Below are 19,376 nucleotides of genomic sequence, written 5' to 3'. Positions count from 1 at the left end.
ATAGATGTGAAAAAATATGGCACTCTTTATATACACCTTTCCCCATCTACAGACCGATCAAGGATCCATGTAAAGCGGTGACATTCAGATAAATGCAAGAGTCTAAATTAGTCAAAGTGCATTTCAGTATATGAGGTGCCACTGCAAAGTCCTTGATACGTGAAGGTGATGCATACATTTGTATCAATAACAGTGTGGTTAAAAAAAAAAATCTGGGTGTAGGATGGATAAATATTGTTCATACAATGTGCTGGTCTGGAAAAAACAGTCAGATTCCTTGTATCATTCATCACAAGTGGTGGGATATTTTCATAACACACACACACTCACACAATAACCGGTATTATGAAAAACATGATTATTGCTTTCAGGATCAATTTATTTACTCACAGGTATCAGCATACAGAGGAGGAACGCTGTTCTTTTGGGTCGCCATTCATATCATAGTTGTGCGCATTAATAACATCCCAGTTCTGGTTTTGACAGAACTGGGGGGAAAAAAATGTCATGTGACTTTCGCATCCATCTTTGGGGAAAAGAAGAAGGGTTGAACAGGGCGGTACTGGGCTTTGTTAGTGCAACTTTTACAGTGACCATTTGCAGTTTGGGTTAATAAGCTCTAAATAAGCCTACAGCTCAGACAGCACATTGGAAGCCAGGCTGCAGGTCAACCCAGTGCCGTCAGGCTCCACATTGATCTTCTTCACAACTCCATCTTCCACCAACATGGCATATCTGAAACACAGGATGAAGTACACAGAATTAAGGATCAGGGTTTTTTTTCAGTATTATTCTAGAATTATTGTTGTACTGTCATCAATCGCCTCTGGTTCAAGAAGTCTCAGAATTTTCTCAAATATGTATATGTGAATTTCCAAATTTAGACACTCAAAATCAAATTGTGGACAATTAATATTGACAGTTAATACTGAAAAACCAAAATTGATCAATACCTCTTGGATCGCTTGTTCCCAAGGGCCTGCACAATCGGATCACTGTCAAGTAGCAGGTCAACTGCCTAGGAGGCAGAGAGAAACACACAGTCACAGGAAAAATAACTGAGATATATATATATATATAGACCAGACATTTATATACCTTTGTAAAAGCTCCAGTAGGATCAGCCAGCATTCGAATCTGCAGACGACAGACACGGTAAGGTCAGCATTCTTAATCATAAAAGGTATCTGATTTAATGCAGAATGATAAGTGCTGCGTCATCAACCTCCCTATTCTTAAGCACGGACATTTGGTCATTGCACAAAAATGGCACCCAAACCTTGCCATCTGTTCCGTGCTCCTTTCCCCAGGCAGCCATGACAAATGCATCATTGACAGAAATGCAGGCGACCTCCTGCACACCTTTACCCTTCAAGTCCTCTGCCTGCTGCACAAAACCTGGGAGGTGAGTCTGAAAGCAACAAGACAAATGCAACGTCAGCCGACGTTAAAGATGACCATGCACAGCAAACAAGAGATGGCAGTGTGTTCTCAACCTTGGAACAACCGGGGGTAAAAGCTCCAGGTACAGCGAAGAGGACTCCCTTCTTCCCCTTGAAGAGCTTATCCATGGCCACCTTATTTCCTGGGTCGCCCTCATGGACCTCCACCGCAGGGAGATGTTCACCAACCTGTTGGGGATTGAGTACACAGTAATGCAAGAAAGCAGATCCACATTATCAAATTACCATAGAGAACTATACCAACATAATGAAAGGAGCATGGTGGTTTAGCGAATGAAGAGTAAATATTCTGAACAGGATAGAGTTGTAAAAAAGGTGCACACTTGCTGCCACTGGAGGGCGACAAATCACCAGGGATATAGACGCGTGTTTCGTTAAAATGGCCGAACACCTTAACTAAAACTAACCAGAATACTTAACATTGACCAACGTATATGTGACACTTTATCACAGTTTTCAACAATATCCAATACATTTGATATAACTTTCTATGTTATCTTCATTGAAGATATTTCATTAGGACAATATTCGCAAGGTCACTGTGTGCAGCTGTGACGTGCAGACACCCTACAGCTGTAAATTAACTTAAACAACTCGGGGAATAAGTAATACGTGACGTAGGCATTTCACAGACATTTACTGACGCCAATATAACAACACGAACACACGAAGAGGTCACGTTAATGCGAGCTACGCAGGACCGTATCGGCTATCGACTACGTCACGTCTGGAAGGCGTAGGACCAGCCGGACGACCGCTGGATGTTAATCATTGACAGTTTGCATAACGCTGCGTTCAAATCCCCCAGCAGCCAGAGGACGGGAACGGTTCCAGGAAACAAACAGACACATTGTAGCGCTCCTGCACGGTGGCCGTCATGGCGACGGGTTAGCATGGTGAGCTACGGGAGGGGAAGACGGCGACGCACATGACTGGGAGTCGTGTAGTTTCGTTAATTCGCAGTGATACATCTCCCTCTCTCTCTCTTTTTGAGCCGTGCAAAGCGCACGCGGCTGTAGTTAGTTCGACACACGCGCGCGCTCGACTCTCACCTGAATCGGCATCTTGACAGCAGGAGAAGTGTGTAGCAGTCTCACGCGCTGGATGACACGGGTGTGCTTGACGACGGCGCTTGTGATGGATAGCATTGCGGCTATTTAAGCAGCTCGTGTAAATGTCCCTCGGTCGGGCTCCGCAGAATACGACGAGGCGTGTCCTCCGCGGCGGTTGTAGCTCTCGGACGCACCTCAGGCGGCTGTCACTCTGATTTATTACCGAGCACCTTGTTACCGACACGTCCCACGTCGAGTTTGGCTGTTCGGATTATAGCTAGCTTCCAGATTTGGGCCTGCTAAATCTTTACTTAACTGCGCCATCTGCTATCAGGAGGTCACATGTAGCATATGTTAGACTGATTGATACATGTGCAGCTGTGGAAGTCGAACATACTTTAATTAATAATGTAGTAATTCATTAATGAAAAAAAAGAAATATCATGATCCAAAAATAATAATGAACTCAAAATGGTGCTTAAGAAGAAGAGCACAGCCGCATTTAACGTTGTAGTTTGTTAAAGTGGAGCCCATTTAAGGTACTTTGTTTTCTACTAGGTAGATTAGCGTAGTGTCGTATCGCATCGTGTCATATGAGCATAGGAGTTTCATATGTGTGTTTAGGTAAAGTAACTTCAGCTCAAGCACTCTGGCCCTCCTACACAGGCAGACCTGACCGGTTAAGTCGAAGGTTAAAGCTTCCAATGTGTTTTCACAAAGCCAAATAACGAATATACAAACACATGAAGGCCAAATTTATTCCAGATGGCAGTATGTTCAAGTATGCAAGTGACTATTGCACCCGTGGGTGGTTTAATTCCTGTCATGCTCAGGAACTGTATCTGAAGTCTGTGTCCAGTGTTTAGGGTCCAACCTTTTGAAGGACTGTCAATGGTCAAAATTCATCAAATCATGAAGTTGACAGTTTCAACCATAGTCTTCATCACGCGGCCCCATCTAATACCCACAAACACACATCCATATACACAGGGAGAGATGAGACCAATGATATGTGGTGGTGGTGTGTCCATTTATTACACAACACAATGCACCTACAATAATCCACTCCCCGTTGCGTCAGACAGTGGATGATCTCACTTTTTTCACAGTGATTTTTATGTGGACATGTTTAGACAAGGACATCACACTGTTTTTATCTGAAGGAAAAAAAAAAAAAAGAAGGAAAAAAAAGTCTACACACACGGAAATTCACAGCCAATATCACACGCGAAAAACAAAGCAGTGTCAACAAACAACAGTAAATTGAGTAAAAAATAGAATTTAATCATTTAAATAGTCTTTCAAAATACAAACATTGATTTGAACTTCTAAATAATATAACATTTAGTAGCTATTCTTCATTATAACTGGCATTGTTACATGTACACTGTGGCTATACAAGGAAATGTGAGGTTTGGTAATTTATTGTATTGCTCATTTATATTAATGCGCACATATTTATTAAAACTACAAGTGACTGTATCATTTAACAGTGGCACTGCAAATGACCCTGCCTTCGCCCCGAAACCCCTCGTACCTAAAACATATCTGTACGCTAATGAAAAAGCCTCCATTGTGTAAATGGCCGAGTCAATATGAAGAAACGGTAACAGCTCTAGTTTGACCCAGGCATCGATATTTATTCGCTTGCTAGAAAACCGGAACATGTAAGCTGTAAAGCATGAGTAATGAGCCGTATACGAAATGAAAACAGAGACATAAATGATCTCTGTTGTTTTCACAACTGCAAAGACGTTCAATGAACCCAATGCTCGAATTTAAGTTAACGAATTAAAAGATCAATAATTTGTCTCCACAGTTATTTGGCCGTCCGGCTTGCTCCGCCTCCTGAGGTAGCCCTCTGTAGCCTCACTGTGCCGCTAAATCTATAGAGCCAGGTCGATTGATCCCTAACATGACAATCAGATTCGGAATAATACACGACTGCTTACATTAGAAAAAGAAGGAAAAAAAACACACACACAATTAGTATATATATTATCCTGAATAGAAAGCCTTATTTCAATACCAAACCCACAACAGTGTCACAATGTAAATAAAATACCCTTGAATCCTAGAAAGGAAAATATATGAAAAAAGCAAGTTTCAAGTCTTTACAAATGTCAGAGCACTGTAAGCTGCACAAATATAATTGAAATGGGGAATTTGTATCACATTTGCTGGCTTTATTGTCTTCCACTATAAATTGCATGTTTCCGTTTATTTAAATGGAACTGTATACGGCTGAACGTCTCGCTCTGACTTTGACGTCAGTTGCTGCAGCCTTGCATTGCATGTGAAGCTTACTATGACGATGATCATCGCAAGTTCTCCAACCTGCTGAACTTTCAGGATGTTTTCAGACACGGTTTCAACATCCAAAAGGAAGATGTTGCATATTTTGCATTTCTTGTAGTCCTGAGCCCATGACGGACACGTGCACGCTTTGAGTCCAACAGATGTACAGATACAAAGAAGGGATCTCTCATTGAAACACTTGAGATCTGTTCTGCAACAACGCTCCTCACGACTGCGGAAAATGCAGCAAAATCTCACCACCGCTTATCAATGGATGTGGATTAGTGTTACAGCCCACAAATCAAATAGGTCAGACTATTATTCTTGGCTGCTGGAGTCAAAAACAGTGGTTAGATCTAGTGGCGGAGGACAGTATATTTTTAAAAAATCAGATGAGGCATATGCATTTATTTTCTGACCGATGTCGTTGCCGCGCTTTATTGTCAAAGAGTTGCGTTCTTCCCTGATCTCAGTGTCGCTCATTGGTTTAGAGTGCACACCGACGCACACGCCAGTTTTTTTCCTCCCGTGTGCCGACAGGATTTACGTACAACACTGAATATATCACCTTCCAAGTAGAGCATTCTACACAGTCTTCATATGCACTTCTCCTGGACGACAAATCAACTGCACAACCTTTTATAAAGAGTCCTGCACCTACTCGGTACATCAGTGGTTCCCAACTCCGATGTTTAACCCCAAAAGTGCTGGTGTTTTTTTTCTTCTTTTCTCTTGCTAGTGTTTTAAATCTACTCACCTGGCATCCCAGACCCAAACCTCTCTCTACTAGCAGCGGTAATTTCAGTAATCAGCACTTGGGGGTCCTGAGAGTGGAGAACTACGGATATACACCCACACACACACACACACTAGATGTCTCACCCTTTTATCCACATTTAAAATGTGACAGACAACAATCGAGTCGTTATATTGCTTTTAACATATTGCAAGTAGTTCCTATGAATTTTTGCCGACACACTAAACTATAGTAAATACAAGCACTCCATGTGCGTGTTCATCTGTCTTTCGCCGGGTACGCTTTCATGAGTAGGTGTCGTTTTAAAAAGTTCAAAAGCCACACGTTGTCAGTCTGTCCTTGGGTACCTAAATGTTGTTCTTCGGTGGTAACTGCAGATCAATGCTGTGATGGAACTCACCAGGAAAATGGTTGAAACTGAGAAGGATTCTGGTATTCGTGTTAAATGTTATCCCTCTTGGAGCCTTTTACCGAAGTCTTACTGCAAACAACCACTTCCCGCTTAGGGACATGAATGCATGAGCTTTATATTTTCCTCTCTTCATGTATAGCCTATGGAAAAAAAGGGGAAAATAACCATTTCCCCCATTATGAATTCTATAATAAAGTCTTTTGTTTCTCACAAACCACTCATCCACTGTTGAAGACTCGATCTCCATTGGGTCTTTCTCTGCATCCTATCCACTGCTGCGTTCTGCTCTAGGGAGAGTCCATCATGGCTTCCAGCATCTCCAGGAATAGTTTGTGCATGGGGACACCACCGCGGGTCTTGATGCTGTAGAAGGTGGTAAGAGCACGACCAGCAGTCTGTCGGAGGAGAGGCAACGTTAAAAGGAGGCGTCCTGCCCGCTGGGAGTCGCCTGGGCGCCGCTGACATTCCAGCTCCAGCAGGGCCTGGTGGAGGAGGTCCCGCAGCTTCTGCACAGCCTCCATGTCCTCGATGTAAACAGAATCTAACAGGACAGAAGGACATGGTAAGGCATCGCATAGGCTGTTTACGTTCACTCAGCTTTTGCCACAGAAAGACGAATGGTTGCCTTTATTTGCAACACAAACAGTGCATGTGTGGTGCAAGCAGGACATGCTTCATTATCTTCTGTTGACAGTAATCTTGAGTCAATCTCCAAGGGGAAAGCTACATAAAGGTGAAACTTATGACCTTGCAACAACTATTACACAACAGTCGACTCTATCCGGTATGTTTCTGAAATGCCACATCTGCTTGCTGAAGACTAGAATACTTTTATTTTTATTTTGCATTGCTTATTGCCTAAGAACTGAACACAGATTCACTGCACTGCCACGGGCCATGCGAGAGTTTTCTCATGTTGTCATGGGCCTTTGGCTGCTGACCATTCGTCAGCTTGATGGGGTAATGCACATTACCCCATCAAGCTAAAAATCGGAACAACGGACATCGTCTTCACCCTTTCCTGTTGATCTACAGCTTTAATTGCCACCACTGCCACACAGTTTAAGAGGTCTTAATTAAACCTTCGGTTCATGTTGATGGCTGTGGTTTGTGTTGCTGTTGATCTGCATTATGTTATGATGAGATTATATCAATGTGGGAATACTGAATATTAGAAACACCTCTCTGTGGTACACAGTACAATTCAGCAGCACCACAAACTGCAGCCTTTAAAATGAACAGTTCCAACAAAACGTGCACATTAAAATAATAGTAATAGTTTTATTAAAAATAATAGTTTTATCTATAAACTACTACTACAAAGTGCATTTTTTTCTATACACGCTATTAATATTCCACTTACTCATGTGCAAGGTTTCCCAAGAAATGTGTCAGGTGCCTCCACTATAAAAAGGCTGCAGGCTATATGATCAATAATACAACTAGAAAACACTTTCAGGTAGTTTCAGTTTGGTCTCATGACAAGTGATATGAAAACCCACACCATAATTAATAGTTATATACTCTTTAGATTGATAGTTCTATGAGTTAGTACCTGAGTTAGTGAGTGCGATGGCTTTAAGCATGACAAATTCCTCCCGGTCCACGTTTAGTGCCCGGAAGCGGCGAGCAAGTTGACTTATTGCGGCGTTCAGCTCCGTCAGTCCAGCAACACGTGACATCTCCTCATCAAGGACGAAATCCTCTGCAAACACCACCTCATCCTCGCAGCCGAGCGAGCGGTACGCTACGCCCAGCACCAGCACCTCCAGCCACACCGACTGCAGCACGGACATCTGGTCTGCAAGGGACAGCGACAGGAAGCCTGCAGAGGAATAGATGAAGATGGAGGGGGGGGGGGGGGGGGGGGGGGGGGTTTAATGGGTTCACATTCTGACACGGAAAGAACTGGTCCCATGTCTTCATAGCGGCCAGATAATGGGCTACATGCTGTAGGCGGCTGGTGAACCAACTCTAGCTTGTAATGCAGTTAAGCACGGCATCGGTTCAGTTGAGCTGTCGGCAGACATTTTGTTCTACCCATTTGTTTTGTTGTCCCCGTCAATCGGGTCCAAACAGGCCTGTTATCAAAGTCAGAATTATAATTATATATTTTAAAGACCTCTGTGATGATAATTCTTCCAGCTCTGACTCGTAATGTAAAACTTAATCTGCCACATTCAAATCAAATCGGTTCCGCTATCTTCGGGTCCGTCCCATTGTTCATGCAAAGTTTGATTCCTCTCTCAGGCCCCCTCAAGGATCCCTATGGGAGGTTCTTTTTAAGCTATCTCCTACTCAGAGGGGGCTTATAACTAAAATGGATCTAAAAACCATGTCTTTGAAAAGCGACAACTAATCAAAATCCAGGTGGGAGGGGGAACTGGGAATGGAGCTGTCAGAGGACTGGTGCGAGGTGGCATTAGGCACCTTCATCTTCCTGTGCTCGACGCAGTTTGATCCAGTTAAAGGTGGCGCACAGATCCCACTTTAAATCCAAACTGCATGAAATTGACCCGGATTTTAATCCAAAATGTGATTACAGTTTACAGGCAGACCTTTCACATTCATGTTCTGGTACTTCCCAAAGCTTCGATTGTATTGGTCTTTTATCTTTGATGTATTCTCGACATTGTTGAATAAAGGTTTTCAGCCGTGCCCATTACCGGCCAGTTTCGGGGTGCCAGTGGAGAAGTCCAGAATTCTGCATTTAGAGAAGATCAAGTTTGCTCAAAGAGGGTCTCCCGAACGCTTTCTTCCGAAAGGCCCTTTGTCTAGTATTTTAATGGCTTGTCTTTTCTCCCTCCTGACTGATTGCTTATGCTTTAATGCCATATCATCGGTCTGTGGGAGGCCCCTGATCGATATGAATACATTTAATTAACTCCATGGCTAAATATAAACCAGTTGAAGCAGCAATTTTTATTATGATTCAATTCATTTTAATATCTATTTATTTTATTTCATATAAAATATTATATGTGTATACATGTGGATGTATTTTTTTCTCTCCTCTGTAATGCATGTTGGGCGGATGGAAGGAGCAGCAGTGTGTTTATCGTTTGTCATCAATAAAAACAATTTAAACAAAAACGCATATTTCTGCCTGGCGAGAATACATCTCTACTCCTGCTGCCATGCTCTGCTCTCCACTGTCTTACCGGGAATGTGTTTGGCCCAGCCAATGATAACAACCAGCTCCCGGTCAGCAAGGTCACAGAGGGTGGTGAGCGTGCGCTGGGCGGTGTCCGGCTGCAGAGGGTCCGGCATGGCAAATAACTTCTCTGGCTCTGCCACGAGAAGGTGGGACACAATGATGTTGGAGGAACCTATGGCCCAAAATAGACATAAAACAAAAGGGATTAATATGATGTACGGATAAAAAAGAAAGTGCAGTGTACAATAATAGACATGCAGATACACAACATCTGCAGTAGTGTTTACTATACTATATACGGCACTACATGATGTGTGTGAAGTTAGTTCACCAAAACCTAAAATAAACTGTAAAACAAGTATAGGCTGGCACTGAAACCCTTTGTTGGCAGTAGAGGGCGCTGTTTTCTTAGTGTTTCATGTGTTGCTTTGCTTGTGTGCTCTGGGCACCTCACGTTTCACCCACCCGGCATGTCTCAGATCTTTGGGAGGAACACTGACCCCCTTCAAGTTAAAAAAAAATCTAGAATGACTGCCTTGTAGTTGTATGCCGTCCCCAACCAATTGGTTTCAGTTTACTTCTATATCTGTCCAACATTTTAGAACTTTTTTATTTTATGCTGTTTAACATTTGTCTTCAATTGTGATAATTAGCTTTGCATTCTTTTTCTTTTTTTTTAAAGGTCAGAGTGGCCTTTGACCACCAAATTCTAATAAACGTATCCTTGACCTTCAAATTCACAAGAGTAGGACAGAAGGGAGGTCACAGTGTATTTGACCTCGGACCTCTATAATTCAATCAGTTCATCCTTGAGTTCAAGCGGACGTTTTTGCCAAATTTGGAGAAATTCCCTCGAGGCGTTCCTGAGATATCGCGTTCACGAGAATGGGACAGAAGTGAGGTCACGGTGCCTTTGACCTTTGACCTCCCCATGATCCAATCAGTTTATTCCGAGTCAAAGTGGAAGTTTGTGCCAAACTTGACGACATTGCCTGTAGGTGTTCCTGATATATTAGGTTCACAGGAATGGGGCGATGACGGATGGACGGACGAGCCCGAACATAAAGCCTCGAGCCAAAGCTGTCGCCGGCGCAGAGGAATAGAAAAAGGTGAGACTCTGAACAGATGGACTCTCTGTCTCTACTTCTGAATCAGAAGAACACAGGAGGGACGTCCCAAATGAAGTGTTGCCGACTACCCCGATCTTAGATTAGATTGTCTGTGATTACTGGGTTGTTAATTGCCTGGACATTGCTTCTGTTGGTGTTGCCAGCACACGGACAGTTGATTAAAGCAGTTATTTATGATACAAGTTGTATCAAACTAGGCTGCCTGTTGTAGAACAAAACACTAACGACAAGACAGGAGTATAAACAACACCTTTTTCACTCTCTTTTGTCAGTGGTAGAGGGGCACTCTGGTATGTTGCATTCTCCACTTCTGGGCGTCTTTTGTACTTCTGCCGTCCCCCTCTGACCCTGTCGAGACGAACTCCTGCGTTGGGAAAACACAGAATAAACATATCACACATTAAAAAAGGCCCTTAGGACATAATATCAAAGACTGGCTCCAGAGCTTCTGCAGACCAAGAACACTCACCCTCTTTCAGCATGCCTACTTTGAGGCATTTGGTGAAGCGGCATGCTTGACAAGCCTTTCTGCGCCTCTTGGTGATCTCGCACTCATTCGATGCTGGACAGCTGTATTCAATGTTACCTTTATGGAAGAACGGGAAACGGTCAATTCACCGTGAGGAAAATGATTAAATAATACAAATGCGAATGAGCATTTGGTGTGAAAAAAAAACGTCTTCTATTTCGCATCCTGTTTTCTCTACAATGTGTATGAGGTCACAAACACAAGTAAATACAAGAAAGGTATTTTCAAATCGACTGGGATCAAATAAAATACAAATTGTAAATCTGAACTATTTAATGTATTTTAATAGTTTTAACTAGTGTAACTGACAGTGCTCTTATGGTTGAAAGTTCAACGAAAGCATTTCATGGAATACTCGAAAATAATCTGTGGGCCCTCGTGTGTGCACGTATATCTATAGAGGCCGGGAGGGGCCCTTGGCGAATGCTTATATACAGGGCCCAGAATTTAGTGTTGCGCCCCTGGGCGGAGGTTAATAGCAGTGAGTGACGCACAAAAAGACCTCACATTTAACATGAATTGTTCCCTGCTTGTTTTGCCAACACACACCTTGGATGGTTCTCTTGAAGAAGGCTTTGCAGGCCTCACATGACGCCACGCCGTAGTGGTATCCAGAGGCCACATCCCCGCACACTAAACACAGCCTCTTCGGCAACGTGCTGAGGGCGTACTTGCATCGCCCCGCTCCATTTCCAGTGGAGCCCTCCTCCGCTCCATCCCCAACCTCGTCTTTGAAGTGGCAGCGCAGTGCCGGTGTGTAGAGTGGCGGGGAGTACCGCTTCACGCCTTCTCCTCTGGTTCCTCCACCTCCACTGTGAGAAGAGTCTGTGGAGACCCCGCCGGGGCTGGTCCGACCTCCCCCACCTCCCTCTGGACTGCTTGGTTCTGCCTTTATGTAGACGTCTGTCCGGCGGTCCCTGGAAGACATGATGTCTACAGAAGGGGGGAGAGAACATAGTTAAATAAAGGCATAAACATTTTACCTTTGTCTTTGAAAAGACCTTCAAGTAACCTGCTAAAAAAAAAAAAATGTACGAACCATTACTGATAAACCCTTGTTTTCACTTTTACCTTCAGTTTATACATATGTAATAGTTTGAGTATAAACACAGGAATCAGAGGAAACAGGCAGCCAAGAAGCAAAATGGATGCAGGCGAGACTTAGAAGTGGGACTGAAGAGCTGCAGTGTAATTGTTGCCTTAATTAATGTACCTCTGCTTTTAACGTCTAAAATCATTTACAGTCAGCTTTGGTTGAGTCACATTAGGATCATGGTCCGTTTTCTTCATGTACTGTGAAAAGCACCCGGATTTTGCATTATCAGCATGCTAACGTGACAAAAGGCCAGCTTGTTCCTTCTCTTGTTCTTCAGCAGCACTTATTTCCTGTGTTGTCTGCGCCTCTTCTTTTCTTTTTTTTTTGCTCAGTAAGGTTTTTTAAGGCGTCAAAAACACCGTAGGTTCACCAAACCAGACCCTTTCACGCTTAAAATATAACTCTACAGTCCTCAAATCATCCCCGCGGTGTGGAGTCTTTGTCTGTGACATTTCTAGACATGAAAATAGCCAAGGTGACTGGATGAAGGTCACTATGCTCATAAACAGTGACCGCTCTTCCCTATTCAGACACATAACTTATAAGGCAGCAAGAGTACTGCGGCAACCTGCTTGGCTGCCAAGGCTGTCTTTAGTTCTCAATATAAATACAGAGACAGGCATGGTTAATTACTTCACACAGAAGACTCACTTACTGTATATATCAACCATAATTAATATCAGGAGTGACAACAACAAACAAATAATAATATTTGATGAAAATACTTAAAAAGACACACACATATGTACTCTCACACACACACTACCGCTCTGTTTCAGCGGAGCATCAAAGCTCAAGATTGCCACAAATGTGAAAATCGAATGGCCAGTTTTATGATTTAATGAAATGTATTTGAAATGCTGCCAAAAGCTATACTTTAGGAGAAATGACAACATTATGGCAATTAAAAGAAGATATTTAATGTCTTAAGTGAATGTGCAATGGACCTTCCACAACCAAATGCAAAGCCTGAATGGCCGATGTGAATAGTGGGTCATATCGCCAAGAATAATTTTGTTTCATGCTTTTTAAGCTGCGATTGAACTTCCAGTAACTTACTTCTAATGTCAAATCTCAGTTCTCTTAATGGCAATCATACGTTGCATCATTTATAAATAAGACAGCTAAAGAGTCTGACCTCTTTGACATACAGTATAATGTAGTGACATCTAATGGGCCTCTGTGTCAGGTGGTGTCTTACCTTTAAATGGTCTAAATATTTGAATATACGTGTGAGCAAAAGGGACCACCACTCTGCCAGGCCCATAATTAATTCAGAAATAGGTGAACCACATCTGTGCTCACCCACTTCTGAAGGGACCAATTCAGTACATGTTTCATTATTGGTCGGAAATTAGCAAATGATGATGGAAATGTATATTACGCTGTTGTTAAATTGGCCCTGTCAACAGGGATCTGGGGAAAAAAAGGGGATGAACAACGGGGGCATGAGTTGTAATATGTCTCCGGGCTTCAACTCATCAGCGGATACATTAATGCAGCGCCATACTCCAACGATTGTGCTCTTGTTCCCACCTAATAGATCATTGTGCGAGGACGATCTCTGCAGCCTAAATAGCTGTAATCCATTCCATTCAAGAACCGAAAGAGACTTGTGATTTTCTCATGAGTACATGCTGGCAATAGACTGCTATTACCAACCCATTTCCCCTTGATTATCAGCGATAAAAACTGGATTATCAGCGATGCTGATAATCCAGTTGCAGCCTGAATGTTTTTCGAAGTGGTGCAATATTTAAAATCGCTTATCGGTTCAATGCTCCAATCCCTCACCCTGCCCACAATGACAACAGTACATGTGGTTGTATGCTTGGTACACACTGGTTTGGGTTACTGACACAATTACATAAAAGTACAGGTGTTTGGCATAATTCACAAAAACGCTCTTTTATATACAGTACATACTGTATAGACTAGATATCAAATTAGTTTTATTTACATGCAGTTTTAAAACATTAGAACCACGTCTGTGTGTCAATCGATCTGTGTGTTTATGGCCTATAATCAATGAGAGCTCACTGACCTGAGGTGTATGTTATCTGTCCATGCCAATCTGCTCTGAATATATGTTGTATTACTCATGTATAGACATTTATAAAACCAGGCATCTACTGGACAACTCAACATTCAGACACACGTCGCATCACTGCGTGCATTTATTGGACGACATGATTTTGTTGTACTTTATTGCATAAACATACAACTAGAAACGGTATGTTAATGTACATTCAGTCAGATCATGTACGTGAAATGAGATGAGAAGGGGATCAACGTTGTGTTTTTTATATCGGGCATATACAACTGGGTGAAAGGCCCAGTTAGGAGGCTGTCTTTGCATTGATACTATGATGCTGTGCCAACAACATCCCAGAATGTGTACGTGCTTTTCATATACGATGCAATACAGTGAAGGGTGGCTGCAGACAAAGACGTTTTATACATCCGGGAACGTGTAACAGCCATTGCATGCCAAGTGTCCCGTTATCACATATATTGCTCCATCTGATAATCCAATCCTGAAGTGGCTGACAGTCTTCTCTCTTTGGAGTTTGCCCCCTCGGGACTTGATTGCAGCGCTGGTGGTTTGGCACGCATCAGCAAAGGGGGGGTCACTGCAAACTCTGCCCGTTTAAAGTTGAGCTTACTCGGGCTGAGTGTACAGGCTCCGTGGCTGGATCAGCCAACAACAACAGTTCGAGGACACGAGCCCACACCACCAACGGGGCTCAGTTCAAAGCAGACCCAACAAGTACAACTCAACCATGTGCACCTCCGGCCAGTTCTGCATCTCCTTTTGACAACAACAAAAAGAGGAACTGAACGGGTTCAGAAGAGAAAATGTCCCGAAAGCCAGCCATGTGGTGAACTCGTCTCGCTCGAGCAGGTCCACCGTGTGTACAGTAGACTAACACAGCAGTAGCACGGTTAGCATTAGCTTCCACACACTGTGATGACCGCAGGTTAGCTCGTGGCTAACTAAGCTAGTAGCGGCTAGCGGTAATCCCGACTGACCGCGCGCTCTCCTGCTGGGCCCCGGGGTGTATTTATGTCCCTCTAACGCGGACTAGGCTGCGTCTTACCTGGTAGCGGGACTAGGACAGCATGAAGGTCTCTCCGCGGTATCATGACACGGGTTGGACGGGAAATCCTACTTGCTAGCTTGTGTTGTGTTGTGTGTGTGTGTGTGTGTGTGTTGGCTGTGTGTGTCCGTGTGTGTGCGTGTTGAGATGGGCCGGGCTACAATCGGCTTTCTCTAACAGCTGGCAGATGATAATGGTTGGATATGCTGAAGCTACCACACATTAAGGTCAAGGACCACCCTGTAAACAGCCTGACACTGTTATCCCTACAGAAGCCCTCATCGACATGTGAATTACATGTTAGTAGACGTTTATTTTCACATGGGCTTTGAATGCCATGAAATAGAGGATACGAGGTGTCTTTGGATGCATACTACACTTGATACAGGCCTATAATAAAGCTGAGCAGAAAGGTCAGACATGAATTCACAATCAGTGTATGAGCTATGAATCCAGAGTAGTCCCACGTTAGCTGACAAAGAGATTCATATCGATGAATGACTGGTGAGTATTGGATATTGTATTAATTTAAGTGGTGTTCATCTGATCGCCACATTTGGAAATTCCAGGCTCCTGGCTTAACAAATTAAATACATGTGTGCCCCTTTAGACTGATACCTGGACTGTGTACTAGTTAAGCAGAGAGCAATCCTCTCTCTGCCCACTTGTCCTTTGTTTATCCTTTGTTGGGGGTCTGCAGGGCAATCGCACATGCTTTCCACATGCCCCATGAGTTTCTTGATCCCAACAGCTCCGTGCCATCCCTGAGCCACTTGTAATATTTTGGATGTGAAATGGAAAACCAACACCATCAAAATCCTTCTCTGATGTTTTTGAAGCATTTCTCCCTCCACATCCCTCGTATGCCCATGAGTGTTTTCAAAAGGTGTTCCCTTTGTCAGCTAAAAGTCCATCAAAGCCTAACAAGAATGAACTTTACAAATACAATACATTATCTAGCATACATATTTCATGAAATGTGATGTGAAAACATTACCTGTTTGCTGAGCTGGAGATTGAAGCCTATATGTTTATGACTCCCAGTGGTAGCTCAATGAAGTGCTGTTGATTTGGTTTGAACGATGCAGTTTATCAGGACACCTGCAAAGCAAGCAAAAGTTGTTCAGTGCCGTCACAGAAAAGCAAGCAGCCGAGTCCCTTTTTGTGTTCATTTGTCATATAAATGATCACAACAGAACATTTCATCCAGCCTATGTAGTTATCGGGTTATTAAAGGGGCGTAACAGTGCTCACAGTTTGGTTTCCTCTGTGCTAAGTCATGCGTCTGATGGTAACACTGGCTTTTGCTTCCTAAAATACATATTCCACTGTATCTATCCATATTTCTGCACGCTGCACAAGCACCCTCCCCCTTTCGCTGCATGACACACTCCAAAGGTCACAGTCACAGGAATGCTTGAAGGACAGACAGAGTAAAGCCAACACCTTGTCTCTCACTCCTACAAAGTTATAAGCTTCAGTTTGGTGATAGCTCTCTGTAAATAATTAAAGAGACTAGTTTTAATGCAGAAAAAAACCCTCTGCAGAAAACATCACTTTAGTTACTATTTAAAGTTTACACATGACTCTGGCTTTTGACATTTTAAAGACTAGACACCACTGAATGACCATTTTCTTCAAGCAACTTCCAACTTGAGCAACAAGAGCTGTAATGTGTGACAACTTTAGTTTTCAAAGGGGACATTCCAACAAAGATGTAGATGTAACATTGTATGAGCATAAAAACAAATACTAATACTACATGTTATCTCTGAATAACCTACACTATGTCGACATGCATGCAGAGTTAAATGGATATCAACCAGCCCGTCCTTCGTCTTTAACTCTCTTCTCGTTCTTGAGTTAGTGGACATCGGCGGTCTTAGTCACTGATAATACATCACACTGACTGCTTGGCCTATAAAAACTCAGTTTGAAGGTTTTAAATGCGGCGCGCTGTGGAGACGGCGAGAACAGCACCCAGGGGTGACCTTGTCTACTGATCTCGGACCGGTGAAAGGTTAATTGACATAGTGGATTACGCTTTAGGATCAGTGACCTCAATCCCGGTGCCGCAGGCTCGGTGTCTTGCACAGTTTAGTGTGTTAAGACCCAACGAAGAATAACTCCGCGGGCTTGAAATACATAAACAAAACCAAAAATCCAGTTTGAAGAAGTCATGCGAGATGTTTCAGGAGCAGCACTCGTCATTTTTAGGTGTTGACCCCCGGCGGTGAGCTAAGACAGTCACCCGCTGCATCGAATCCAACCGCGGCCATGCGTTCTTCATTTACTCAATAAGTGAGCGTGCATCGCGTTCATTAGGACCTTGTGTGAGGGGTTCACCGGCCAGCGGAGCTTCGGCCATCGCGCACGGCGCCGTATGGCACGCAGTTGCACGTGAAGTAGACGGATGTGTAGTTTGCGAGGAGGACGCGCTGGAGCCTGCTGAACCGAATTATGACACAATGTAGCCTATTACATGTTTATTACGGCGGCTCGTGCCACGCGAACTTAGCTCTGCCAGGCGAATCGTGGATGCACATCAGGCTACCGCCGAGGCAGCTGACATCTCCGCACCGAGATTAATAATAGCCCGAGCCCACCGAGGGCTCTGTCTCTGCAGCGTCGGGTAACGAAAGGTAAAGCTAGACTACTTACTGGGAAATGTAAAAACATCACAGGGTTGTTGTTGTATTTTTTGTTGTTTTTTTAAATCTGAAGTCTGTCAAGTCTCTGCGGCTGGTAAGTCCCCAGTCGGTGTGACCGGTTTAACGGCGCTGTCCAAGCCTCGCGGGGTGTCTCACGTCGCATCACTGTGTGGCCGTTTAATGAGGCGATAACAACAACCGGCGACGGTCCCGTCCGCCTTTTCCGATCCGTACACGGGGTGGTATAAATTCTCGTCTTCGCCTGCCACAGCTGAGGTTGTAGCTGCACAGAAGCATCGAAACTTCACGGAGGAAACGCCGAATGTCCGGTGAGGCAACAAAAAAGAAGTTTCACAATAAAACGTCGACCGACTCGCGTGACGTTTTAATTTTACTCGAGCCAGACAACGTCCTCGAGCCAAAGCGAGCTGTCATATGAAAGAGTCGGCCTCCATTACTGTAACGTGATACATTATTGACACAATGACTGGCAGTATTGCTAAAATGAATACAAATCACGTTTTTTCTTTGAACGAGCTCTGACTAAGTGACTTCCGGTTTATCCGTGGCTTCTTCCTTCACCATGTGCAGCTTGACGCAGCTCAGTGACGTCGCCTCTGTCCCGTGTCTTTTCTCCTCCCTCTGCCCGATTTGCGTCCGCTGTGTCTCCGTTACGTCCGTACGCACCTTCCACCCGCGTCATCGGCATTATAATACGGGCCTGCAACTCGTGAAATAAACATGACCCAGGCTACGTTAATACAAATGTTGTACAGGTATTTTTATTAACATCCGCTGCTTGAAGAGTTCTGATTTCAGATCAGTCGTGTTCACCACTGAACATTAAAAAGCATTCCCAGAGGGATTTCTACACACTATAAATATAGCCTAATTTTGTCTGTCCTTATTGTAGCTATATTTTCTCCTCGCGTTGGTATTTTTGACATATATGTCAAGCAATTAACCTAAAAATACTAAACAATTCAATATTATTTCAATAATATTGACGTTATGACGTCATTTTTATTGTAATTATGCCACAAGCTTTAGGGGATAGATGTCTCTTACAGCACACATCTATGGAAAATGCAGTCGTGCTGTCGGTCTTGTGACACCGAAGCTCCCTCCACCACTACACTATTGGGCAGGAGCCAAGGAAGAGGAGATCAGGAGATCACCATTGGGATGAGACGGGGAAATAATCAAGGGATAGTAGTTTGGGGGCTAAAACAGTAGCCGGCAGTTTGCCAGATGCGTAATCAAAAAAGTGTACCATCGATTCAGTCTCAGAGATCTCTTGTGTGTGCTGTTTACTGTTTAATGTAGCCGATAACAACGATTAAATGATGTTTCTGGTTAACTGAGAGGCTGCTGCTTCTCGAAATAGGCTGCGACCATGCGCTCTCCAACATGCCTAGTAACAGCTGGCACAGAAGTTGTCACGGAAGAGTAGACAACCTTGTCCACTAATTAATAAAAACAGGACGTTGGATGAAAAGCACATGCACAGCAGCCCAAGGTGTACTTTGGATAAGTGAGTATTTCCCCAAAGAGTGCAGCATTATCGCTCTAATTATAGACCAATAAACGTTAGTCTAGTCTGTTTAAACCAATAAGCGCGAGAGCCTCACTTGCATTGAGGCATTCGCATGAAGTCTGCGCAGCGGGCTCGAGGCACGGGAAAAGCTTTCCGTGGTGCGCGCACGAGAGGAAAAACTGACGGCAGTGTC

The 19,376-nt window shown here is 43.6% G+C and overlaps 2 protein-coding genes and 1 long non-coding RNA gene across 4 annotated transcripts; 1 reads left to right on the top strand and 2 right to left on the bottom strand.

Annotated features, from left to right (window-relative positions):
- Positions 1-358: 358 nt before the first annotated feature.
- Positions 359-2,843, bottom strand: prdx5 (peroxiredoxin 5). Its single transcript, XM_034549725.1, has 6 exons — positions 2,516-2,843; positions 1,497-1,631; positions 1,280-1,411; positions 1,099-1,137; positions 954-1,018; positions 359-735 (listed from the first exon to the last, which is right to left on the bottom strand). The coding sequence occupies exons 1-6, from the start codon at positions 2,609-2,611 to the stop codon at positions 630-632; spliced, it is 573 nt and encodes a 190-aa protein (XP_034405616.1). The 5' UTR covers positions 2,612-2,843; the 3' UTR covers positions 359-629.
- On the top strand, positions 2,113-7,707 carry LOC117742408. Its single transcript, XR_004611026.1, has 3 exons — positions 2,113-2,359; positions 6,274-6,544; positions 7,596-7,707. It is a non-coding gene; the product is annotated as an uncharacterized LOC117742408 (long non-coding RNA).
- esrra (estrogen-related receptor alpha) lies at positions 3,779-18,232 on the bottom strand. Of its 2 annotated transcripts, XM_034549724.1 has the most exons (8): positions 17,657-18,232; positions 15,993-16,096; positions 11,348-11,731; positions 10,739-10,855; positions 10,520-10,633; positions 9,144-9,311; positions 7,538-7,807; positions 3,779-6,523 (listed from the first exon to the last, which is right to left on the bottom strand). In XM_034549724.1, exons 3-8 carry the CDS (start codon positions 11,724-11,726, stop codon positions 6,270-6,272), a joined length of 1,302 nt encoding a protein of 433 aa, XP_034405615.1. In that variant the 5' UTR covers positions 11,727-11,731; positions 15,993-16,096; positions 17,657-18,232; the 3' UTR covers positions 3,779-6,269. The 2 variants fall into 2 exon arrangements, with proteins under 2 accessions (XP_034405615.1, XP_034405614.1); XM_034549723.1 differs by lacking the exons at positions 15,993-16,096; positions 17,657-18,232 and adding an exon at positions 14,996-15,986.
- Between the last annotated feature and the right edge of the window lie 1,144 nt (positions 18,233-19,376).

This window comes from Cyclopterus lumpus, chromosome 14 (genome assembly GCF_009769545.1).
Source record: "Cyclopterus lumpus isolate fCycLum1 chromosome 14, fCycLum1.pri, whole genome shotgun sequence".
Taxonomy (NCBI): Eukaryota; Metazoa; Chordata; class Actinopteri; order Perciformes; family Cyclopteridae; genus Cyclopterus; species Cyclopterus lumpus.
Note: the sequence above shows the minus strand (reverse complement) of the source record. Positions and strands in the feature narration are given on the sequence as shown.